The sequence below is a fragment of the Bombus huntii genome, chromosome 2 (assembly GCF_024542735.1).
Source record: "Bombus huntii isolate Logan2020A chromosome 2, iyBomHunt1.1, whole genome shotgun sequence".
In the NCBI taxonomy this organism is placed as follows: Eukaryota; Metazoa; Arthropoda; class Insecta; order Hymenoptera; family Apidae; genus Bombus; species Bombus huntii.
Window position 1 is genome coordinate 131,807 of NC_066239.1, and position 27,446 is coordinate 159,252.

General features: G+C 36.3%; 1 protein-coding gene and 3 long non-coding RNA genes across 5 annotated transcripts; 1 reads left to right on the forward strand and 3 right to left on the reverse strand.

The window, feature by feature from the left end:
- The first annotated feature begins 329 nt into the window (after positions 1-329).
- Positions 330-1,131, forward strand: LOC126878220 (uncharacterized). The gene is made up of 2 exons (XR_007695602.1): positions 330-532; positions 797-1,131. It is a non-coding gene; the product is annotated as an uncharacterized LOC126878220 (long non-coding RNA).
- Positions 1,132-1,784: 653 nt separating this feature from the next.
- Positions 1,785-5,354, reverse strand: LOC126878215 (protein odd-skipped-like). Of its 2 annotated transcripts, none has more exons than XR_007695592.1 (2): positions 4,517-5,354; positions 1,785-4,439 (listed from the first exon to the last, which is right to left on the reverse strand). XR_007695592.1 is itself a non-coding variant. In XM_050640785.1 (2 exons), the coding sequence occupies exons 1-2, from the start codon at positions 4,620-4,622 to the stop codon at positions 3,957-3,959; spliced, it is 525 nt and encodes a 174-aa protein (XP_050496742.1). In that variant the 5' UTR covers positions 4,623-5,354; the 3' UTR covers positions 1,785-3,956. The 2 variants fall into 2 exon arrangements, 1 of the variants encoding a protein (XP_050496742.1); XM_050640785.1 differs by having other exon boundaries at positions 4,581-5,354.
- A 455-nt stretch (positions 5,355-5,809) lies between these two features.
- LOC126873567 (uncharacterized) lies at positions 5,810-7,755 on the reverse strand. The gene is made up of 3 exons (XR_007692456.1): positions 7,360-7,755; positions 6,834-6,919; positions 5,810-5,979 (listed from the first exon to the last, which is right to left on the reverse strand). It is a non-coding gene; the product is annotated as an uncharacterized LOC126873567 (long non-coding RNA).
- Positions 7,756-24,685: 16,930 nt separating this feature from the next.
- Positions 24,686-25,915, reverse strand: LOC126873565 (uncharacterized). Its single transcript, XR_007692452.1, has 2 exons — positions 25,485-25,915; positions 24,686-25,225 (listed from the first exon to the last, which is right to left on the reverse strand). It is a non-coding gene; the product is annotated as an uncharacterized LOC126873565 (long non-coding RNA).
- Positions 25,916-27,446: the final 1,531 nt, after the last annotated feature.

The window sequence follows — 27,446 nt, forward strand, 5'->3', positions numbered from 1 at the left end:
TCTTTCATAAATATTATTTTCAGAGTAAATATAACGTTTGTTAAAGCAAGTGGAGAGAGAATCAAAGCAAAAGGGAAAGTAGGAGATACTATATTAGACATAGTAGTAAATAATGAAATTGATTTAGGTGGATATGGTATGTTTTAAAGAAGCATAATTTACTTAATTTAAAATAAATAATTTTGAGGTAGAAAATATTTGAAAATTTTCATTTTTATCAAGTTTAATATTCTTATTATTTTTAACTTTTGATACTTTATTATATAAGTATGTTGTAATCTTAAAATATAATTGATATAGGTGCTTGTGAAGGAACATTAACTTGTTTAATATTTTCGAAAGAAGTTTATGATGCACTTCCTGACAAACCAACAGATGAAGAATTAGACATGTTGGATTTAGCATATGAATTAACAGATACGTTATAATCAGTAATATTAATAATCAGTATCAAATCATTCACATTATTAATTCTATTACCTTTTAATATTTTATAAAGTGAATTTTTCTATTTAAATTTATGTAAAAACAGGTTAGTATTGGGTATTTCGAAATCTGCATCTCAATGTAGAATTTCAAATCGCTATCTCTGAATACTACGAAACTGAAATTATAATAAATTTTCATAGTTTTTTATTTATGACCCTATAATCATTACAAATCTATGTTGGAATTAGCATATTTACAATGTTGATTTTCAAATGGATAAATAGAAATCTTATTGTGTATTAGTATTAATTTGTATAGCAATAAATATATTTATTGACATATTCAGTTATATAATATTTAATTTCAGGTCACGGCTAAGCTGTCAAATAGTAATGTCTAAGGAACTAGATGGAATTGAGGTAAGAGTTCCATCAACAATTAATGATGCAAGAGCATAACTGAAATTATCTATAGGTTTTTGAAAATTTGTATACAATGTTATACATCTCTTGTTAAAAAACCCTTGTTATAATTATTAAAATATTGGTATTAAAAAAATATAATAAAGAATCTTGTGTTTAAATGTGAAGCTTATATATATATACATATGTTATAGTATAATTGCAATTTTGATATTTGTACATTGCCATTGTAAAAAGCCTATCCAATTATGAAGAAAATATATCTTTTATTTTTAATATACAGGGTGTCAATTTTAAAACGTTCATCTAAATTATTTTCGTTACTATTAAAGATAAGAAGAAATTACTAAGGAAGACTTAAATGGTTTTAAGATGTGTACTTGGTTATGATAAAAAAGACTCTTGTGGAATAAATTTTGCAACTTCTGAAAGATTAGATAAAAGCTTAGAACCTAAAAAATAATTTGAAATTAATTTCGTTTAGATATACTGTTTGATTTCTTAGCTATGGGCAAGTTTAAAAGATCATCAAACTCATGGTCAACAAAACAACAGAAATGTACATGCAATGCTTTTTCGTTTCACAACAAGTTATCTGACACTATCATCATTTTCGTGGCACATGCAACATTATCGATTCAGTATAGTAATGTTTTGGATTAAAACAAATGTCTCGACATTGGAGCAAAATATTTCAACTTTTAAGGACTAAAATTAAAACTTATGAGTTTGTTTATAATTTTAATAGATTTTATTAATATTGTGTTTACTGGTTTATTAATTACAAGAAAGTTTGTAAAAGACTGAAGTTTTACGTAAAAAGTACAAATATTCTTTCAACAAAATTAGTCAAATCACATCATTATTTATACATATTGTATATAAATAAAATATGCGGATATATTACTTTACCCTAGAACTAAAATTCAATAATATTGAAGAATCTTATTTATTCAGATTTTGTACATTATCGCTTCTAACCTCGGATAATAGAACAACAAATTAAATATTTTTAAACAAAAAAACTTTGTTCCTTTGTTTGATTTCCCTTGCTCGCGTTTCTTAACTACTTAGATATAAAATACTTGCGTTTTCGAAAATTCATACTTCACAAGCTACTAAACGCTTTATCTGTTCAGAATAATTTATTGTTTTCTTAACTAGGTACATACCAAATACATCTATTAAGTTGGTATTTCTCATAATTACCAGTACATAAAGCTAAAACACTTTTGTACTATGCATGTTATACATGGATCTAACAAATAATTTAACTTGTGTATTGTCGTTTGTATATTTTGTTACGTGTAAAATATTCTATTTCTACACTACTTACAAGTTCGATAAAGTGTACATTACACATCGTGAAATTTACATATTTTCACTTGGTTACCCTGCCCAATTCGAATATAATTCAGAACGTATGTGCTATATTTATATATTCTGCATTTGTTTTGTATATTATGTACACTGATCTGATCTTTGTAAACGCGAGTTTTACGATATTAATGAGAAATTTGCCAATTTAATGGAAGTTGTTAATTTTTTCTGGCACGTTTCACGTTAGCAGACATGTTTCTTAAGTTACAGTCGAAAAGTGTTTTTATGTAAAAGAATAGGAATGATCAAGTTATTTTAAGATGACAAGATATTTCACGTCTTCTATTTAAATATAGCGTTAAATTTTAATTCCGTCAATTCGTATATACTCATACATCGAATTTCCTTTTCTCATGTCATTTCTTTTCTTTCATTTCACATTTAATTACAAAGATAAAGTGTAAGTACGTTCCTCATAAAATTAATATCAAATGTCGCAAAATATACAAAAGTAAACTAAGAAGAGGGGACATATTATTACACAAACTGTCGTTCATATTGCATATGTACATATGCAGTATAAAAACAATACTTTTTAGTTTTTAATCTCTTGTTTAAATAATCCTAATATCTAAATTTGTATCGGTCATTGATTCGATATAACTGCGTTTATTGGAAGTAATTAAGCTATAGCCTGCGCACAAGAGAAGAAGGAACAAACACGTATAGTATACACGCTTAAATAACAAAATTAAGTCAGTTTACGTTCAATGTGAACTTGATCAAAGTTCCAGTCTCGAATTATAGAGTTTCTTACTATCAGTTTACAAAATTCGATATTACGATTATGTACCGTATTTGAAAAACATAAAATGCTTTGTTCAATTTTAAATAAAACTAATATTTACCAAAGCGAATACGAAAAAAATTTTATCATCAAACTCAATTTTCAATTATCAAACTTAATCCAGCACAAATACAAATGTTATTCGTGCTTTTTTACTTTTACTACTTTTCAACTCTCTATAGTTCGAGATTTGAGTTCCGCTAACTTTCTTTCTACTGCGCATGCGCAACAGGAAAACTTGAATTACACGTAATAGTAAAAAATTCGAAAATCTTATCCTTTCGTGGCAGCGAAAGTAACCTAGGACTAGAGGTTCCATAACATTAATAATAATAAGGCAATAATATTAATATTAATAATAATGTAATCGAGTACTACTAACAATATTAATAATAATAATAATAGTATGGTAATGGCAAGATACACGCGGGTATAAATTAATCATTCCTTTCGTAATATCTACGACGTCTTCGGGATATTCTTTAGAAATTACTTTATTTCTGGTCAATATTCATTAACGAGCAACTTTTCTCTCTGTTTCTTATCACGATTTTTTTCACTTCATCACAATTGTACCGTTAGAAATTATTCAAAACATTGTTAAAATGTCCATGAAATATATGCAATTGCCGTATTGAATAAGCGAGTAATGAAGTTGCTGTTTCACTGAATAAAAGTGAAATCTCCAATGCGTGTGCTCAAGTAAAGATTGGTACATCAATGCCTATTATTCTTAATCAATATTCATCATTTAACAATTAGGACCGAATTTTTACAAACCAACTCTAAACCACGACCCAATTTACAAATAAAAAGATCGATGTGTAAATTAACTATCAACTATTAATCTCCAATCCTATGTGAAGATATAATGTTCGGACCAAATTTCTAAACTAACGTGGACAATTCATGCGGACTATTGGTGGTTGCTGCGCTACTTAGATCCAATGTGGCAGCCGGAAGACCAGGACCAGGCCGGTTGCTTCCCGTGGCAAATGCTGCGATCTATTTAGCTTATTTCCAGGACTCGGTGGCGATCTATCTGCTGGTGTATCCGGTGGCGTAACCACGTTTCTGTGTCCGCTCACGTTCAGATGATTGTGCGTCGCCGCGATCGGAGCTGGCGATGAGAGCAACAAGAGCGGTGGAGACATTGACACGTGTCGATGATGATGATGGTGATGATAGTGTTGGTACTGTGCAGCTCGGCCGTGCGTTGCGTGGCTGGTATTTAGTTGGTTCGTCACGGGCCCGACTTTCGTTGGGCAGCCAGCATGGTGGATGGTTAACGGGCCACGTAGTTGTTGTTGCTGTTGTAGCTGGTGCTGGTTCTGGTGCTGTTGCAGCTGCTGCTGACGCTGCAGCTGTACCGCCGCTTCGCACTGTTCGCGCGCTAACGCCTTCACGGCATTCGTCTTCTCCTACGAAATAAGAATGATAGGTTAGGTTGTAGTCAGGGGCCATAACAAATTAAAAAAGTTATAATATAAGAATTTACATTTTAGTTGAAATGATTCTAGTTACGAATAAGTATTAAAGATGATTCAAATCTTTTTCGTTACCGATAACCATGGTGAAAACTCTTTTGGATTACTTTCAGCCATTGTCAATCTTATTGTCAATACTACATGCTTGAAGTAGAAGGAGGGGTACAGAGAAAAAGACTTTTTCTCAGCAAATATAATCGTTACTCAATTATTTTGTTCAACAGTTTTACAAATCTCCCAAAAATAAACGAGAATACGAAAATACACTGAATATCGTGTGTATGGTTATTTATAAAATCCCCTTGAAATAGTTGCGATCGCGGATCACATAAACAAACGAACCTGTCATTCTACAGAGTATCTTTTTCGGTGAAATTATGCAAACGTAAATGTAACTTCGGTAGAACTCCTCGAGAACTTGTAAGCTTATATCACTCTGACCCAACCAGTCCACTCTAAAGTGTATAATTTATAAAAGGGGATTATATTAATACGCGGAGGATGTGGTAGGTGGTAAGTTTTGCATATGAATGTTCGTTGATACAACGAATGGTTAAATGGAGGTTTTCATGAATGTGATAAGGACTAGATCGAATGTTTTAACACTTATAACTAGAATGCGTATTTTTATACAAGTTTGTAGTTTTACGAACATAATCAAAGAAATAAAATTTTAATCGAGATTTATTTTCTTATATACGTATATTTTAGCGCATTTTATGCATTTTGCGCCATTTGCGTACTTTTCAATTTCGCACGAACGTATAAAGATCAGCAATATAATTATAACGCTTCTTAAAAATGTGAAAAATCCTGGTTTCCTAAAAGCTTGCAATTGATTTCAGAAAAATTTTTACCAGATAAATTATGGTAACTCTGAAAAACAAAATTTCACGATAAAATGATTTCCGGGTAAAATACACATAAAAGATGATTTAGACGTGTTTGAACGTGTTCGTTTTCTTTTTTAATAGCGATATGTTCTTACCCTCTGCCACACGAAGACGTTATGGACCATTGCGCATTCACAAAACACGATGCCAAGGCCTATGAAAACCGACGTAACGACTGCCGGTGTGACACCAATTACCTCTCAGAGAAAAGACATCGACTCCCGACTGTCGGACGCCAACGCCGCGACGCATCTTAGTCCCCATCAGAGATAAGGCCCCAACCCCGACTTTCGGACTCCTTGGAATCCACACCAAACCCCCCAACATCCCCAAGCCAGGGTGTATATAAGCCGAGACTTCATCCAGCCCGGGGAGTTCTCGTTCTAGTTACTGTTCTTGTACAACACCCCTTTCTCTGTTCAACATTATTCTACTGTAAGTGCCAAAGTCATAATAAAGTTCGATAAAAGAGAATTAATAGTTGGGCTGCGACTCAGCTTTCTTTTCTCTCGCAACCCAAGTATCCATTTTACGTGACACCGGCGTCGAATGAAACTGGATGAATGTATACAATATCATACCTGAAAGCATTGTTAAAGGATTATTATAACACGTATGCCATAACAAGCGGGACAAAGAATCAGCGCAAATACATATTCTCAATACATATAATTCTCGAAGCGTAAACTATATACATATGCTTTTCATTGAAATTTTCAATACTAGTCGCAAATTATTTTTCAATTAATTTATTATTTAAGTCTTTATATATCAATTCTCGACGAATAAATTACTTAAATTATAGAGAATCTATCTTCAGACAATAGAGAATTCAATATTTTTGGTCGTTAAGTAATTTACAAATTTCTAAAACGATTACGTTCGAAGTTTTGGACAGTATTTGAAGTTTCTAACATGACATTAAAAAATAAATAAATAAATTTTATGATATAATTAAAAAAACGTTGTAGTCTATCATAATTTCTATTCCGTCAAATTTATTAAAACGCAGTTTTCTTCTGAACAGAGTCAAAATGTCCGTCTTGAATCGAGTTCAACAGCTTAACGATCGATCGAGCGAATGATAGCTGTGTAAACTAGCATGACACAACGTAAACTTTAGATTAGATCTCGATCCATCCACCAGCCGTATTCATGCATGACATGAATATTCTGTTTCAGCTCTTTATAAATTAATCTGTTAAAACTTCCCTAAAAGACGATCATTTTTATTTTTCTAAGAAAAATAATGACTATTCGGCGTTAAAATTAACTTTATTTCCATTGGATTTCTAAACTGATTTCATACACTCAGAGATAGTTCACAGTATCTTTTAGATTCATGCCTGAATTCAAGAAAAATTAAACGTATAACTTATGTACTAGTATCTTTCAAAAGGTTAAAGTTGACAGAATTGAAGGAATTGGTTCTTACCAGTTAGAAAGACGGGAATGCTAATGAAAAACCCTCCGACAGCACATATCCGGCTGATGGATGATTTTTGCAGGTACTTGTTACTCCTGAAACAGACAAAATTTGAAGTGAAAGTCAGTTTCACGATTCTATGATAATTGAGCGAAATATAAAGGAACCAGTTTTTTGTTTAACAGCCAAGAATCTTTCAAAAATTCTACTGCAATTGATCCTTCAAATATATTTAGTCAGACAAAGGATAATCATAATCGCAACGTTAATCTTAACTTTAATTCAAGGATCAAACAGTATCATTATACATATAAAAGTAAACATAAAGTCTATCCACATTATTATTATTATTATTATTATTATTATTATTATTATATGTTATTCTATAATTGATTTTTATTTCTTTATTATAAATATTATTCTATTTTCTATAATGATTCAATTATATATCTTATTTTTTGTCAATCATATTTCACTGAAAAGATCACTTTGAAAATAATCTAATGGTAAAAAATGAAAAATAATCTTTTTCTACCTTGTCTTCATTTTTTACAAACTCTGTCCACCGCCGTAAACCTATTAAATGCATGAAACGACAAAGCAAAGCTGCTTCACATAATTCCCCGCTCACGCAGTGTCAATCAGCTCACGACCGCAAACGATACTGCCAATTTCCAGCGACCACGAACGATTTCACCGTAATTGCCGGTGTGAAATTTACCAATACGTGCTCGAATTGGTCAATAATGGATAGAGCGCTCTTGCACACACTAATCTACCAACAAATAATATTGACTCAATTGAACAACAGCGCCTAGATTAACGGACAAACCGCATGTTCCAAACAGATTTACAATCACGGCAGAAAATACATGCCGTTATAGATGTTTCCTGGTCAAGACTAATTTCCACGCGTTAAGAACATTGTAACCGGAATCTAGCAAGAACTAGCACTTCCTGGAATAATACTATTGTGTCCTCGATTAATCTTTTCCCATTCATTTTCATCTCTAATTTCTCATGAGGCTAAGATTCCTGCATCTTTTATCATAATAATTTATTAATACTATTAATAAATTGAGACAATTTTACACGTCGTATTTTGCGTTATAAGATGACTTGTAATTTGTAAAATTTACCTGTAAAATTCCTTTGTTTGTTTTACCAAAGCAATAGTTGGCATTTCTATACGACAATAAGAATTTGTTAATACTAATAATTTGTAAGGTTATCAGGTTATCATTCTTCTAATGGATAGTATATTATTGAAACTTTTTTAATATTGAAACGCGATATTTTTTTGGAGAAGAAGTGCATAGTAGTAAAGAGTTGAATTCTACGGATGTAAAAAGTGGACATAACATTTTCTGTACATGGAGTCGCCTGGCCTAAACATTTTATGATTTCCGGGCAAAATACAGACGAATCCAGCGCTGATTTTAAAGCAGCTTCATCCAAATAAGCCACAATAAGAAATTCCCACGAAACAGTTGCGTTCATCCCCTTTCGAGGTCGCCGACCTCTTTGAATGCGTTTCAAGAGCGTCGTACCAATGAAACTTCGAGTTCTAAACTAATTTCTCAGCCTTTTGCGTTAAATTTAACCTTCCGCGTTAGTGTATTTCGGACGAGTTCCTATTTTACGCTTTCGTCGACTTCACCAACGTAACATGCAGCATCCGCAAGTAAAACTGTCTCTTAAATTTGATGTGACACCAATACACGACGAGAAGAATCACAATGCCATTTTTATTCCACTTCGTTAATTTTTCGTCGTAAGGTTTAGCTGTAAATAGGATTAAAGAAATTTAGATTAACGAGGAATTTAAAATTGATCTGTTAAATCAACAATTTCCATTAGTTGTCAATAGATTTTATAAGCTTCAGATTACTGAGAAATTATACACATTGCAAAATATTTACCATTGGTTACCCACGCTACACGTAAATTTGATCAATCTACCAATGCACTAACACTGCAATAAATTTCTATTGCAACATTCCACGCTCCTTTGCCGCACCTTAAACTCCTCGCTAGATTTATTCCACCTCAAAGTGTCACATAACTCCTACGACACCGATATCAAATCTTAAACCCCATCAAATTCCAGAGAAACTTGATTTCGTCGAAAGTAAGAGATTAAACTTAAAAAGCAATTTATTTCATCTTTAAACTATCCCAAACTTCTTAAATATAATTTATATATGTCGGAGATAAGAGGACACCGGTGCCTTCCCTCTGAAACCTCGGGAAAATCCATAAAAACATTGTAATTAAAATCTACAGTTGTAACTAAACGATTTGCCGTCATTCTAACCAATTGTATTTGTTTGAGACTTGTGACAATGAGCTTGGGCTCAAGGCGACAATTAGTCGCCGAACGTAGCCGCGGTCAACGGGACGAACTCTCCATCTAACAAAGGCATTGAGTAATCCTATAGCTCTCATTAAAAGAAAGATTTGTAGCGGCACGTGGCAGTAAACATTCCAACGGTTTCTGTCCCGTAGCTTGCCACACGCAGATCCTATTCTCCGGGCAGGATGTTTACCAGATTTCGACGCGTCTCCACAGTACGTGATCGGCTAGCCCGAGGACCGTCATAAACACTAATATCTAGTTACCTAAAATCCTTCAACAGATACACAGTCTTTGTCCCAGTTACGGGAAGACAGGAGAGACCTATTTTTCCACGAACGACGTCTCCCACTAGCAACCCTCCCTCAAGGGCAGCTAGCATCCTTTTCTAACTACCGATATGGAGATTGGCCAATTAGCAGCAACGTCAATTTCTCTTACTTTCCGAACGTAGGATGTCCCCGACGAATCCGATGATCTCGTGTCCTTAGACACACCCCGTCATAGTTTTCCTCTGGGGTATCACCGGGTCGGAAAGTCATTCTCTCTTGCGGTCTCATCGACAAAAAAAGAGATTAACGCCAGCGACTATTAACACAGAATCCGACTTAGATCTTTGCGAGTGCGTACGGCTACCGTCCCGTTGTCCGCGGGTTCGTTATTGAACCTAGGATCATTGTCATTAGTTTCTCGAGTATCTAATTACCACGGTTACTTGTCCGGTTCTATGGTAATCGTATTTGCACTAGCCAATGTCTTCTCTATTGCATAACGACGATGTGTAATCCAAACGAAGATTCGCTTTACGCCCCTAACCCTAATTCTAATGTAAACCCGACATATATATATGTCGAAGATGAAAGAACACCAGAGCCTTTGGAATTTTGGATAATCCCGCAACATTGTAACCTAGAATCTACTATAGCTGTAATTGAACAATTGTAGTTATTCAACCCGATTGTAATTGTTCGAGAGTCGTGATAATGAGCTTGGGCTCGAGGCGACAGTCAGTCGCCGAACGTAGCCGCGGTCACGGGATGAACGCTTTGTCTAACAAAGGTATGGAGTAATTCTATAGCTCTCCTTAAAAGAAATATTCGTGGCGACACGCGACAGTAAACATTCCAACGGTTTCTGTTCCGTGGCTCGCCACACGCAGACCCTATTCTTCGAGTAAGATGATTGCCAGATGTCGACGCGTCTCCGCAGTACATGTTCGGCTAGCCCGAGGGCCCGTTATAAATCTTAAGGTTTAGTTAACTAAAGTCCTTCAAACAGACAAACAGTCTCTGTCCCAACTACGGGAAGATAGGGGAGACATATTTTTCAACGAGCGGCGTCTCCCACTAGCAACTTTCCCTCGAGGGCGGCTAGCAACTTTCCCTCGAGGGCGGCTAGCATCTTTTTCTAACCACCAATATGGAGATTGACCAATTAGCAGCAACGCCAATTTCCCTTACTTTCTGAACGAAGGCTTTTCTCGACGAATCCGATGATCTCGTATCCTTAGACACACCCCATTATAGTTTTCCTCTGTGGCATCATCGGGACGGGAAAGGCATTCTCGCTCGCGATCTCATCGATAAAAGAGTAACGTCTTCGCGATCAGTGGTTATTTCACGTTTTAACCAGACTTAGACTTTGTGAGTACGTTCTGTTGTCATCCCATTGGCCGCGGATTCGTTATTGAGCCCGAGAGCATCGTCACTCGTGTCGCGAGTGCCGAACCGCCGTGATCAATTGTCGAGACTGTACTAATTCTATCATTGCAATAAACTACACCTGTGTGTACCGTATCAATGGCTAATCCTCGAGAAGATTCCTTTGACGCTCACAACCCCACTCCCAGTGCCAATCCGACATCAGAAGTGGGATCAGAACGGCTTCGAGCGCTGGAAGGGCAGGTCGCTGTCATGAACAACCTAATTCATACGCTAATGCAAAGGCCAAATACGGGAACCACCAAATTACCACATTTTAACCCAGAAGTCGCAGGCGCCGACCCAGCCGCGTGGTGCGCGGCTGTTAGTAGGGCCATGAAGAACAACCCCCTACGAGATGACGCGCTATACTCTGCCTTAAGTGACTCTCTACAGGGTTCTGCAGCACATTGGCTGGCACGAATGACGGGAGACGGAGAGGTTACTTGGTCTACCGTTAAGGAACGATTCCTTATACATTTCGGTGGCCGAGAGACGACGTCCTCATCGTTAATCAAGGTATCCAGGGAACCGCGGGGAGTGGGCGAATCCACGGGGGCGTTTGCCGGCCGTGTCCGTTCCCTCCTGCAGACGCGGTGGCAACATTCTACGCTAGACGAAATACTTAACGCTGTCACTCTCTACATATTAATTCCACACGACCAACGTCTTAAACGATTGGCCCTCACGAGCGATATCAGAACGGAGGACCAATTTCTGAGCGAAATGCGACCCTTTTGTTACGAAGAAGAGTCGACATTTTCGCCGAGAGATGCACCGGCGGAACCCGAAGCTAAGCGACGCAAGTTATCGGGCCACCAGACGAGGTGTCATTACTGTGGTACTCTCGGACACAGAATAAAGGACTGCCGCAAGAGGATGCAGAACGAACAGCAGAGGGATGCACGACGCCAGGAAGGAAGCCGACCGGCCGCACCGTCCAAGGCGGTTTGCTACAGGTGTCATGCGGAAGGCCATATCACACCTAACTGCCCGGCACGACGGGACGGTAGACCAAGCCCCAAGGATGAGCGTAAAGTCAACTCCTGCGTGGTGGAGTCCCCAGCCGGTAGTTTAAGTCATCTGGGTGAGTCGTTCCCATTTTACTTCGATTCCGGAGCCGAGTGCTCATTAATTAGAGAATCTGTCGCTCCGAAATTCTCCGGTAGGAGAACGACAGATATAGTAGTTATGCGAGGAATAGGAAACACCTGCGTTAAGAGTACATCCCAGATCTTATCTACGGTACGCATTAACTGTTTTACATTGGAGATAACCTTTCACGTTCTGGCCGATAGTCACTTGCATTATGATATCATGATTGGCCGCGAGATCTTAAGCCAGGGTTTTGATGTAACTATTACACGAAATAGTGTCGATATTTGTAAAACGAAGACTATTAATGCCTGTAGTAAAACCTCCAAAAACGAGATCAATATCAATGCGGTTGACACTGACGTGGTTGGTAACGATAAAAGTCGGTTAATTTCTGTCCTCGAGAAATTCAAAAATTCATTCATTACGGGCTTCCCACGTACTCGCGTAAGCACGGGCCAGTTAGAAATACGGTTAATCGATCCTAATGTCACCGTGCAAAGAAGTCCTTACCGACTTAGCGAAGAAGAGCGTAGGATAGTACGTGAGAGAATAGACGAGTTAATTAGAGCAAAAATCGTGAGGCCGAGCAACTCACCGTTCGCGAGCCCTATCTTACTTGTAAAGAAGAAAGACGGCTCAGACAGACTGTGCGTAGATTTTCGGGCATTAAATAAAAATACGGTCGCGAACCGGTATTCCCTACCCCTCATCGCGGATCAAATCGCGAGATTGCAGAAGGCGAGATACTTCATTAGCCTGGACATGGCCAGCGGATTCCACCAAATTCCCATTCATCCTAATTCGACGGAATATACGGCGTTCGTTACACCCGACGGGCAATACGAGTACGTGACTATGCCGTTCGGATTGAAAAATGCACCATCCGTTTTCCAGAGGGCCATTCTCAACGCCTTAGGCGACCTCGCGTATTCGTTCGTTGTTGTTTACTTGGACGACGTCCTAATTATTGCCGACTCAGTAGATCAAGCCCTAGAAAGGTTGAGCACCGTATTAGATACCCTCGTGAAAGCCGGATTCTCCTTTAACTTTTCAAAATGCTCCTCTTTAAAGACATCGGTACTCTACTTGGGATATGTAATTCGTAACGGAGAAGTCCGTCCAAACCCGGGTAAAATACAAGCCTTGAGTTCTTTACCTGCACCGTCGACCGTCACACAACTTAGGCAATTCATAGGTTTGGCCTCTTATTTCCGAAACTTCATTCCCAAATTTTCACAAGTAATGAAACCCCTGTATGCACTTACCTCGAATAACAAGAATATACCTTGGACGGATAGGCACGAACAGATAAGACAAAAGGTAATTTCCGTCCTGACTGACGCGCCGGTGCTAATGATATTTGACCCCAATTACCCCATAGAACTACATACGGACGCTAGCTCGGAAGGATATGGAGCCATTTTAATGCACAGGGTCGAAGGTAAAAATCGAGTAGTGGAATATTACAGCAAAAGAACTGGCCCTGCGGAGTCTAGGTATCATTCCTACGAATTGGAAACGTTAGCAGTTGTAAACGTCGTCAAGCACTTCCGTCATTACTTACACGGACGAGAATTTCTCGTTGTCACCGATTGCAACTCCCTGAAAGCATCCAGTAATAAGGTACACTTGAACGACAGGGTTTACAGATGGTGGGCTTACCTGCAAACTTTTACCTTTGACATTATGTACCGGGAAGGTAAATGAATGGCCCACGTAGATTTCTTTTCGCGAAATCCCGTAGACTTGGATCGCAGTACGTTCAGCAAAATTGTAGAGAAAGAAATTAACCTAACCGAAATCTTCGACGATTGGCTACTAGCGGAACAACGTCGCGACCCACAAATTTCTGAGATCGTCGATAAATTACAGAACGAAGAGCTCGCGGAAGACGTCGCGAATACGTATGAGTTACGGTCCGGCACCCTTCATCGTAAAATACAGAGAAAAGGTAGAACTCTCTGCCTGCCCATCGTTTCGAGAGGGTTTAGGTGGTCTGTTATTAACCATGTGCACCAGTCCATTATGCACTTAGGTTGGGATAAAACGCTTGCGAAACTGTACGAGTATTACTGGTTCGAAGGAATGGCGAAGTATGTTCGCAAATTCGTAGAGAACTGTCATGCTTGTCGAGTTTCAAAGGCAAGTTCGGGTAGAGTACAAGCCGAATTACACCCCATACATAAGACCAGTATACATTGGCATACGGTTCATATGGACATAACGGGCAAATTAAGCGGTAAAAACGATTCGAAGGAATACGTCATTGTGTTGGTCGACGCCTTTACTAAGTTCGTATACTTGCACTATACCCGTAAGATAGACTTCGTTAACACCATTAAAGCGCTTAAGTCCGCTATATTTTTGTTCGGCACTCCCTGCCGGATAATAGCGGATCAGGGAAGATGTTTTACGGGCAAAGAATTTCGAGACTTTTGGCAAGATAAATACATTAAACTCCATTTAATTGCGACCGGAGCTAGTAGGGCCAACGGACAGGTGGAGCGTATTATGAGTACGCTAAAAAACACAACAATAGAAACCACTGGCAAGACGCGATCGGGGAAATACAACTGGCCCTAAATTGTACCACCAACCGCGTGACTAAGTCAAGCCCGTTGGAACTACTAATCGGTAAAACAGCGAGACCCTACGGCTTATCCCTACGCGACAATATCGAAGAAAGAGAAGTAAATATCTCCCATGTAAGACAGCAGGCGATAAAGAATATAGAAGCAAGCGCCAAATACGATAAGGACAGGTTCGACGAAAACAAAGCTAAAATAGTTAGGTTCAACCTTGGCGATTTCGTATTACGTTCTAACGTCATACCATATAACGTAATACGTTATAACGCCATACCATATAACGTAATACGTTATAACGTCATACCATATAACGTATTACGTTATAAAGTTATAGCATATAACGTTATACGTTATAACGTCATAGCATACAACGTATTACGTTATAACGTTATAAAATATAACGTAATACGTTATAACGTAATACGTTATAACGTCATACCATATAACGTAATACGTTCTAACGTCATACCATATAACGTAATACGTTATAACGTCATACCATATAACGTATTACGTTATGAAGTTATAGCATATAACGTATGACGTTATAACGTTATAAAATATAACGTGATACGTTATAACGTTATACCATATAACGTAGTACGTCATAACATCGTCCCATATAACGTAACACGTTATAACGTCATACCATATAACGTAATACGTTATAACGTCATACCATATATCGTAATACGTTATAACGTCATACCATATAACATAATACGTTATATCGTCATACCATATAACGTAATACGTTATAACGTCATACCACATAACGTATTACGTTATAAAGTTATAGCATATAACGATATACGTTATAAAGTTATAGCATATAACGTTATACGTTATAACGTCATAGCATACAACGTATGACGTTGTAACGTTATTGAATATAACGTAATACGTTATAACGTCATCCCATATAACGTAATACGTTCTAACGTCATACCATATAACGTGATACGTTATAACGTTATACCATATAACGTATTACGTTATAAAGTTATAGCATATAACGTATTACGTTATAACGTTATAAGATATAACGTGATACGTTATAACGTTATATCATAAAACGTAATATCATAAAACGTAATACGTCATAACGTCGTCCCATATAACGTAATACGTTATAACGTCATACCATAAAACGTAATACGTTATAAAGTTATATCATGTAAAGTAATACGTTATAACGTTATACCATATATCGTTACATACATCGACACTCTGTGTTACCACAGATTTTATACGAAATAGTGAAATTGGAAATTGAATACTGTATTCAGAGTTAAAATATAATGCTATATGGAAATGAAATAGCACTTCAAAGACTTGATAGATTTCGTTAATAAAATAAAGCAAAATAAATCTTTAATTCACTCACTACGAATTTATGGTATTGATTAAAATCAATGAATGTAGAGTTACTTCCGATTAAGGGTACAACTGTTATAAATTAAGAGCATAATTACATTGAATTAATGGGAAAATGTTGTTATAAATTATTGGTATAACTGTTAAGAATTAATGATGTAATTGTTTTAGATTAATGGCTTAAATGTTATAAATTAATGGCTTAGAAGGTATAAATGAATAGCTTAAATGTTATAAATTAATAGTTTAAATGTATAAAATAACAGTTTAAATGTTGTACATTATTGGCTTAGATGTTGAAAATTAATAGCTTAAATGTTATAAATTAATGGCTTAAATGTTATAAATTAATAGTTTAAATGTTATAAATTAATGGCTTAAATGTATAAAATAATAATTCAAATATTGTAAATTAATGGCTAAGATGTTGTAAATTAATAGCCTAAATGTTATAAATTAATAACTTACATGTATAAAATGACAGTTCAAATGTTGTAAATTAATGGCTTAGATGTTGTAAATTAATAGCTTAAATGTTATAAATTAATAGCACAAATGTTTTTGACAATTGTGGATCTTTGAAGCCGAAATAATGTTATAAGAACACTAAATTTATACTGAGGATTAATATTAAAATAGTAATCTATTTATTTCATGGACGATTTCTTATATATTCATCGATACACACTTGCGCGCGTCTCAGCACTTTCTTCTATACCCGACTGTTAAACGACTGAACAGTTTACATTCATCTGTTTTCGAGACGCCGCGCACACACATACATCCACACGCTGATATTCACATACAAGTATCTCTACTACACACTTAACCCAGTCCAACACAGAAAATTATACATATCTCAACAAATGTTATAAATTAATAGTTTAGACGTTATAAATTAATTGCTTATATGTTATATATTAATGGCTTAAATGTTATAAATTAATAGCTTAAATATTATAAATTAATTTCTCAAGTATTGTAAATTAATGACTTAGACGTTATAAATTACTAGTTACAATGTTGTTATTTGATATTTTTTTTTATTTACCTTATATTTAAATTCTTCTTGGATGTTCACTGTCCGGAATTTCAGGCACGAAAGAGCTCGCGCGCGACTTCTCGCGTTCCTTATATATCTTGACAAGGTGTCGAGATGTCAATCAAACGTTAACGATCTCTTGACATAGCAAAGGACGGGTTTTCCATTATAACAAAATCAAATTGAACAATTTCTTAATTTTTATCGTAAATTGGCGCCTTCGACGATTTAATACGGTATCCATTTTTATCATTTTAATAGTTTCTACAAACTAAGACTAAATTCACACCTCCTTGATACTAGTTTTCGACTATCAATTAGTTTGAACAAAAAGGGAAAAGAGCCTAACGGCAGTCGATGACGTTACTGTGAAATATGTTATGGTATTTAAATAATCAGCCAGATAAAATTCATATTAATCATTATATTATATTATCGATATTCGTTCATTTACTCGTGCTAATTACAAAATAAAATGTTCTCTTTTCTTGAATAACACCTACATCACCGTCTGCGATATTTAAATTTCTTATTTAATGCTTATTTAAAAGTCAGGTACCTTTTTAATTCCTCTCAAGTTAAACGAGTAAATTTACTCGTTATAGTTGTAACGTAAAATGGCTATTTTCTTCAATACCACTTGCATCGCTGTACGTGATACAAATATTAATTATGTATCGAATAATATGTACCAATTGGCTGTAATCGCGGTTAGGTATTTCTTCGTTTGATCTATCAAGAGATCTATTAGGCTATTAGCGAAACACTTATTGATTCCTCAAAGATGTATCTTAACTTAAATCTTAAAGATTAACTAAATGATTATATTTGATTAGTATTCGACAGTGTCTATCACATTCAGCCATCTTCTTTTATAATTGATACTGCTCGGATCAATTATTTTATAATAAATTGCAGATTATGCCACGGTATATTATAAGATATTTGTCTATAGCTCTTTTTTTCTAATTCATTGATTTTATTATTAGTCTCGTTGGTTTTTCCTGTGAGTATCTGCTGTACGTACATTTCCATTATGCTCAGATTTTTAACATCGTTGTACGAATATGTGCGTGTTCTAGTAGTAAACATTGGTTTCGTTAAAATGAATGTAAGTAAACTTGGAATTATAATTGTAATTGACAACGATAACGATTAAGAGCGTGGTTACACTTAATCGTGTGCATGATATTATCAGAAATTGTGATTGTAATTAACAATAATTCAAACAAAATTCAAAGAATTGAAATTGTTAGGGAAGAGATACATTTACACTGTACATGAGAGTGTGTGTGTAAGGGTTAGAGGGCGTCAAGGTCTTAGTGGAGACAAAAGACTGTTGCCAGATGTTAGAAGAATCTAGGATAGTCGGTTGGCGACCAGCGTGCGTGCAAGACGTTTTTCAGAGTGGAATATAGATGTATAACTGTTGTGTGGGAAATATAGTCAATTATTTGTATTCCCAAATCCTCGAATTTCCTTAACATGGTAGCAGAGCGTGGTTACTAGTTTTGCAAGATATTTAGTGCGTGGTTACGATCTTGCGAGTGAGTTTTCAGTAAAGAAAAAAAAACTTTCAGAGGAAAAAATATACTTCGAGCACGTAGGAACGCTTGAGTAAGAAAAGAAAAAAAAGAAGAATCAATTAAAATGGAGAGATCGGAAATCATGATACTTATATTCGATGGTGAGGATTATGGAATGTGGAAGCAAAGAATCACGATGTTTCTCGAATATAAGGAATGCGAGGTTGTTACAACTAGAATGAAGAACGAAAGAGACGATGAAGACTGGGACAAAAAGGACTTGAAGGCAATTAATATAATTTATAGTGCAATATCGAACAGACAATTGGAGTATGTTAGGGAAGGAAAAACGGCGTATGATATAATAAAAAGGTTCGATGAAATGTACTTGAAGGAGTCGACGGCACTGCAGATCGTATGCAGAAGGAGATTGGAAAACATAAGACTGGAGAACTACAGTGATTCAGCATCATTCTTTAACGATTTCGAAAAATTAATAAATGAATTAAAAAGTGCGGACGCACAAGTAAGTGAGAGGGAAAAGCTGAATTACATGCTGAATACGTTACCCGAAGAATACAGCTACATAGCGGACATAATAGACGCATTGAAAGAAGAGGATCAAACGGTAGCGTATGTAAAAAATAAAATAGAGATAGCAGAGAAGAAAAATAAATCCAATCGAGGAGAAAGGCAAACCAACGCCTTTTCTGCAAAAAAGGAAGGATGCTTCAGATGTGGAAGATTAGGACACTTTGCGAGAGAGTGTCAAAATGGCGTCCAAGCGGGAAGCAGTAACGGCTATTGGCATGGGCCAACACGTGGTCGAAACAGAGGAAGAGAGAACAAAGGCAATACGAGCAGAGGACGTGGAAACTTTCATCGTCAATCAAGAACCGGCACGGGCGAGCATGGAAACTCAAGAGCAGGCATATGGATAGCAACGGCGCACGCAGCAAACAGCAGTGAGACGAATGAAATAAGTAAGAACGAAATAGTGTGGCTATTAGATAGCGGTTGTACCGATCACATAATTAATAATATAAATTATTTCGATAAATCTATCGACCTAAAAGAACCGGTAAATATATATTTAGGCGATAATAGACTGATAAAAGCGACAAAAGTTGGGAATGTTATAAGTTATTTTGAAGCATTCGGAAAACAAAATAAAATAAATATGAGGAAAGTATTTTACGCGAAAGAAATGTCCGCAAATTTGATTAGTTTAGGTAAACCAGCAGACAATAAGAATACGGTTATTTCCAAAGGAAATATTGCGAAAGTAATAGATGAGGATAATATACTTACAGCTGTAGCGTTCAAAGAGAATGGGACATATAGAATAAAAAGTATATTGAAAGGGAAGAAGCACTTAGTAAACAGCGCCGAACGTAGTGATATGAGTAAAAAGGAAAGATGGCATAGGATGCTAGGACACGTAAATTTTAAATATTTAGAGATTTTGGGTAAAGAGCAACTAGTGACTGGCATACCGAATGAATTTGAAAAGGAACTTTTGAAATGTAGGGTGTGTATAGAAAGCAAAATGCATAACTTACCTTTCAAAAATAATCGAACTAAGGCTAGGAAAATAATGGAAATTATTCATACGGACGTATGTGGTCCCTTTAAGACTACCGGATTCAATGGAGAAAAATATTTCATTTCATTTATCGATGATTATAGTAAAATAGCTAGGATCTATTGTATAAAATCAAAAGATGAGGTCTTTGATTCTTTCGTACAGTTCGTAAATGAAGCCGAAAATTTAACGGGCAAGAGGTTAAAAATATTAAGATGCGATAATGGTAAAGAATATTTAAATAATCGAATTTATAAATTTGCTAGGGATAAAGGTATAAGAATAAATAATTGCCCAACATACGTACATGAATTAAACGGGACAGCGGAAAGGTATAATAGAACAGTGATGGACATGGCGCGTTGCTTGTTAGCGGAAGCGAAAGTACATAAAAGGTACTGGCCGGAAATAGTTTGTACAGCGGCATACTTGAAAAATCGAATATTAGCGAATACTATAGAAAGAAAGACACCTTTTGAAATATTCTTCGGGAGAAAACCAAGTGTTAAAAATCTACATCTATATGGAAGTAAAGTTTTTGTAAGAAGGCCAGAACAAAAAAGAGTTTCCAAATGGGATAAGAAGGCAGATATGGGAATTCTGTTAGGATATAGTGAAGTAGGTTAGAGAGTCCTATTAGGTGTAAAAATAACAGTAGCGACATGTAGAGGTCGTAGAAACAGACAAAAAATGTATCGGTTTTGAGGAGAATTCATTCGATGCAGTTAGCGATGATAGTAAAGATAATTATTTATTGGACAGCATGAATAAGGAAGAGTTAGAAAGTAGAGAAGATGAAAATGATAATAGTTCTGAAAGCGTAAAGATTCCTAGGAGATCTACACGTAATAAGAAAACTCCAGTAAGGTATCCAGAAAAGGAAAACAGTAGTGAGATTCACGCAAATTATTGTAGAGTAGATATCCTTTGCACATTTGAGGAGGCGATTTGTTGTGAAAATAGTGAAGTTTGGAAACAGGCTATGGATAAGGAAATAGAATGTCTCTATAAGAATAAAACTTGGAAATTGGTAGAAAGGGTAAAAGGCAAAGAAGTATTAGATGTAAAATGGGTTTACACGAAAAAATCAGAGGACAGGTATAAGGCTAGATTAGTGGTAAGGGGATTTCAACAAAGAAACGTAGCCGATGACATATATTCTCCAGTGGCGAGTAATCAGACCTTTAAGATATTGCTATCATATTGTTGTCAAAATGGAGTAATAATTGAGCAAATGGATGTAGAAACTGCCTTTTTAAATGGTGAAGTAACCTCGGAGGTATATGTAAATCAACCAAAGGGATATGCGGACGGAACGAATAGAGTTTGTAAATTATCGAAAGCGCTTTATGGGTTAAAAGAAAGTCCGAGGGACTGGTATGAGTGTTTTGATAAGTATGTGACGAGATTAGGTTTTAAGAAGAACAATATAGAGCTGTGCCTATATACTTATGGAGAGGGAGAAAATGTTGTTTATTTGTTAATATACGTAGACGATTTGTTGATTTGTAGTAAAAACAAAGGGAAGATACAAAGTGTAAAAAAATTATTAACTGATAAATTTGAAATGAAAGATTTAGGTGAAGTAAAAGAATATCTTGGAATAAATATAGAGTATGATTATTTAAAAAATGAAATGAGATTAAGCCAAAAGAAATACATAGAATCATTAGCAAACAAATATAAATTACATAACAGCAAATTGTACTGTACACCTATGGAGACCAACTTAAAAATTGAAAAAGCTGAGATAAATAGAGAGGACATTGGATACAAGAATTTAATTGGCGCATTGCTGTATATTAGTGTAAATACCAGACCCGATATAAGTTATAGTGTGAATTATCTGAGTAGATTTCAAGATTGTTGTAACGAGACACATTTTAAATATGCCTTGCGAATATTGAAATATTTGTACCGGACTAGAGATTTAGGGCTACATTATAAAAGAAATGAAAAGTGCGAAACGATAGATTGTTATGTGGACGCTGATTGGGCAGGAGATCATATAGATAGGAAATCGACTTCTGGGTATGTAATTAGATTGTATGGAAATGTAATTGGATGGAAGTCTAAAAAACAAAGGTGTGTGACAAAAGCCTCGACGTATGCAGAGTATGTTGCTCTATCGGAAGCGGTGAGCGAAGTAATGACTATCAGAGAACTAATGAAAATCTTCGATGTAAATGTAGACGATAACCCTGTAAAAATCTATGAGGATAACTCTGGAGTAATGAGTATAGCAAAATACGGAACTTTTACAAAAAATTCTAAACACATCGAAGTTCATTACCACTACGTTCACGAGTACGTAAAGGAAAATAAGATAAACATAATAAAAGTAAGTACAGAAGAAAACACTGCGGATATTTTTACGAAGGCACTGTGTAGAGAGAAATTTGAAAGGTTTAGGTCATGGATGAATGTAAAATAAGAGAAATGTAAATAAAGCGATAAATGTTAAATATTTTGTTAATTCGACAAGTATGTAAATAAAATTAAGTGTACAGTATAAATGTAAGGAGGCGTGTTAGGGAAGTGATACATTTACACTGTACATGAGAGTGTGTGTGTAAGGGTTAGAGGGCGTCAAGGTCTTAGTGGAGACAAAAGACTGTTGCCAGATGTTAGAAGAATCTAGGATAGTCGGTTGGCGACCAGCGTGCGTGCAAGACGTTCTTCAGAGAGTAATATAGATGTATAACTGTTGTGTGGGAAATATAGTAAATAATTTGTATTCCCAAATCCTCGAATTTCCTAAACAGTTGTTCAACCTGAACTATTCACACCAAACGTACAGAAAACAGCACAACTAAATAATTAGATAACAACTCGACTTTCACAAAATGCAATCAACACTCTCTCGGCAACGCCACTCGCAAACTCTGTTTGTTGATTCCTTTTCTCCCGTCCCTTGGCAACCGCTCGTGGCCAAGATCACGTAGGTCTCCTCTTTCCAAAACTACGCGATCAAAAACAAACGCCTCGGCTCTCGCGACATTCCACGCGGTTCACCCGCCAACTCCCAGGCCTCTCACTCACGATACTACATATATACATTAACTATTTTTATATGTGTGTACAGAACTGATGGCGAACTCATCAACCATTTTCTGAACGACGGATGGAACAACATGAATAGCAATTCACACAGTGGAACTGTAAAGTATTTGTACGAAACCAAATACTGATGCTATCCACCTGTAAACAAACAATATTTATAACTATGCATATAATTTTCACTTATGTTCACCACTATATATATATATATATATATATATATATACACATATATACTCGAAGACAAGGTACATTTGTGATATTTATTCCTATTGATGATATATACTTATATATTTATAACAATAAAACAAATCTCATTTATACTACTTACCAATACGTACGCATATATGTATGTCGGATCACGATTCGAATTTTGGGCGCGCGACGACTCTTCATGTGGACTAGCCATCGTTTCACAAAGCCGAGATTTTATTTATACGTATATACAGGTCTATCACTAAGCTTAACAAATAATAAGTACAACTAATAATAAGTCTAACAAACACTAAGACTAATGAATAATACGATCTACGAATAATTAAATTAAATAATACTATTAGCAATGTTTGAGTTCAAACGAATCCACGGTCACCGGGATAACTCCTTACTAAGCGAAACTAACTTAGACGCAAATGCGATCGTCGAAAATGCTCGATGTATCACTCTCCAAGGCAATCGCAAGAATGCCAGCCTCGTGGTGATTTTTCTCCCTGTACGATTGCATTTTGTTTTCTATACCCGTTTGGAAGCATCGAGAAGGTTCCAAACGCCGTTGCTAGGCACACTCGTTGGAAGCATCGAGAAAGTTCCAAACGCCGTTGCTAGGCAGTTTCTGCCTGGAGTTTTGATTACTAATACAATGTATGTCCCATTGCATCGGCACCTCCGAGGCAACATCACACGTGGCTAGGCCCGCTCTCGAGGCCGCATGCCGCCACAACCACATTTCTCGGAAAACACATACAACCACTCCAGACCTCCGTTAGATAAAACATCCATCCCGTGACCGTGGCTACGTTCAGCGACCGATTGTCACCTCGAACCCAATCTCGCTTATTACAAATCTTAAGCAATTACAACTATAATAAAATCTAGGCTAAGGTACTAGAGGATGTTCCCAAAATTTCCAAGGAAAGGCTTCGGCTTTCCTTTCATCTCCGACATGTATATAATTACAAGCCAAGTAGTATTCATAATATTTATTTTCACTGATAACAAGTACGTAAAACCTAAAATAAATCAAAGGTTTGAACAATAAAAAAAAAAACAAAAAAAAGAAAGAAAAAGGGGAAGAAGAAAAATAAAGAAGAAAAAAAAGGAAAGAAAAAAAATATAATATTGTTAGGGAAGTGATACATTTACACTGTACATGAGAGTGTGTGTGTAAGGGCCAGAGGGCGTCAAGGCTTAGTGGAGACAAAAGACTGTTGCCAGATGTTAGCAGAATCTAGGATAGTCGGTTGGCGACCAGCGTGCGTGCAAGACGTTCTTCAGAGAGTAATATAGATGTATAACTGTTGTGTGGGAAATATAGGCAATAATTTGTATTCCCAAATCCTCGAATTTCCTTAACAAATATATATAAATATAAAATTTTCTTTTTCTATAAAAGGTTATTACTATTTCTGATAAACTCGAGAAATGAAAACATTATACCATGATACACTGACACAAAGATACACCACACAGAAGAAACTAACAGAGAACGCTTTAAGCTTGGCAAACTTACCGCCCGACGAATTTGCATACACCATAACCAAAACCTAGGACACATGGCTCTGATCGCAGGAGAAGCGATCCATATAGTCAAATGCATTCCGGTACAAGTAAAGGTACGACATACAACAAAATGCTACTCGGAACTACCCGTTTGGCAAAGGAATCGCACCACAGGAACTCCACCCGGACGTGCGCCAAACGTGGCGATATTCAGCACCATCGTCGTTGGTCACTAGCGGAATATATACCCAAAAGACCTCGATGCACTACGGGACCACGTCATGTTCCCGGCAGAAAATCTGCAGTCTCGAACGCATTGGCCAGAGGAGCAACAGGAAAAACAATCGTCCCTGGAACAGTAAACATCCTGGGAATGATGGACAAAACACATTAACGACAATAGCGAAAAATACCGTATCAAGCTTATGGACTGGTTTTATGGAATTTGGAACTGTCAGTGCAGCAATATTTGGAATACTCGCAATATTTAAACTAATCAAAACAATAATAGATATAGCCGCACACGGATACCAGTTACGTGAAACTTACGAATGTGGAATCGCCCTATTAGGAGCAATATGCGGCTCAGTCACCCACCCGCTACGATACCTCAAAAGAAGACGAAATATCGATGATCAAACAGCACAACCTCAAGGGATATCGATAACACCGGTAGTCACTCAACTACCAACGACATCTACGTCCGCCTTGAGCGAACTCAGAGATACCATCAGTCAAATTTCCTTTGGAAATTTGAACTTCAAGGGCGGGGGTGTCACGTCCCGCGCTCCGCACACGCCGTAACAAGAACAAGAATACCATTCTATACAAAACACGCGAATAAGGATTTGAATGCACAAACGAACACACGGCACTACGAAACGAAAGGAAGGATTAACAAAACGAGGGCGATTAACGGATCCAACCAATAAACAAAATACATATACACACAATTCAAAATACACCAGGAAATAAGAATAACTACAAAAGGGGAAAATAATTGAAACGCCAGGAATATATATATATATATATATATATATATAGTTCTAATTTCATTTATAATATAGTTCTAATATATAGTAATATAGTTCTTATTTTATAATTCTTTACCGGAATGTAGGCTAGTTTTAAGTATGTATCTTAGATTATCGATTTGATAGAATTCGCACACATATATATATTTCTGACAATGTAACCTTCATTTCTTTAATAATACAATATTGTATGTTTTATGTATTCGTTAAACTATTAGTTTTTGACTTCATGTATACTTTTATTTCATAAATTGATAATATTGTATTTATTGCATAGTATTGGAAGCACTGTCTCTAATATTTACTAGGTTATTACATGTTCGGCATATATGTTTATACTTATATGTAACTGTCCAAATTGATTGATTGAAATATATTTATATATATATATATGCGTCTAAAAAATTTATTGTAGCTGTGTATGTGGACGACATCCTCGTGTTTGGGACGAATGAGTGGATTGAGATATTCAAAACTAGGATTAAGGACAAATTAGATGTTAGAATGCTAGGCGTAGACACTCAATTTCTGTCCATCCACCTGAGTAAGCCAAACAGCACCACTGTAGTATTCGATCAATCTGTACAGATAGGTCAAATGCTGGATCTGTTTGACATTACTCGTGAGGTTGGGGTGGTGGGAGTGTCGACACCGCTAGCTAGAGAATGCGAGGCTGGTTTTGATATTGAACGTGATGAGCCTCTCGACAGTAAATTATATGAACAAGCTGTGGGGCACATAATGTATGTAGCTACTGTAAGTCGTCCTGATGTTGCGTGTGCAATAGGGAAACTAAGCCAAAGATGCGCGAATCCGACTGTATCCGATTGGAAAGCAGCGAAGCGGGTATTCAGATATTTACTAAAGACCAAAGACTTGAAGTTAGTATACCAAAGGACCGGGCAACCTCTGAAGGTGTTTTGCGACTCGGATTTTGCGGGTTGTACGGTAGACAGGAAATCCAGGAGCGGGTATGTGTTCATACTCGCTGGTGGTGCGATATCCTGGCTATCCAAAAAACAACCGATTATAGCTCAATCGACGTGCGAAGCGGAATTTGTGGCAATGCAGGAAGCAGCAAGGGAAACAGTGTGGATTTCTTTACTGTTAAAGGAATTGGGTCAACTGTCATATTGCCATCGCCCCTGCAAGATATTCTGCGATAATATCGGAGCTATTTCATGGTCAAAGGACGAAATAGTTGCTGAGAGTTCTAAGCACGTCCAAGTGCGCTACTTTTACGTTAAGAACTGCGTATCGAGGGGGATACTAGATTATACTTATGTACCTAGTCCTGAGAATGTGGCTGACATTCTCACCAAAGGCCTAAATAGGATTAAGACCCAGCAATTTACCAAAGCTATGGGGCTTGTAGAAACTAGCGATCAAAGGGGAGTGTTGAGAAATGTTAAGTTGGTATGATCGCTGCTTACTACAAGCTAAGTTGGTACGACTTCTAACGACGCTCTTTTGTCTTAGAAGTCGACCACGTTGTTCTATTGACTTGGAGATTCCTGTGTGGTAAGACGTGTTATAA

Bases quoted from the DNA above. Each gene is read 5' to 3' on its own strand.
- LOC126878215 (XM_050640785.1), bottom strand. From the start codon at position 4,622: ATGGCTGAAAGTAATCCAAAAGAGTTTTCACCATGGTTATCG. The intron at 4,440-4,580 runs GTAACGAAAAAG...CTTATTTCGTAG, and splicing joins AGTTTTCACCATGGTTATCG to GAGAAGACGAATGCCGTGAA.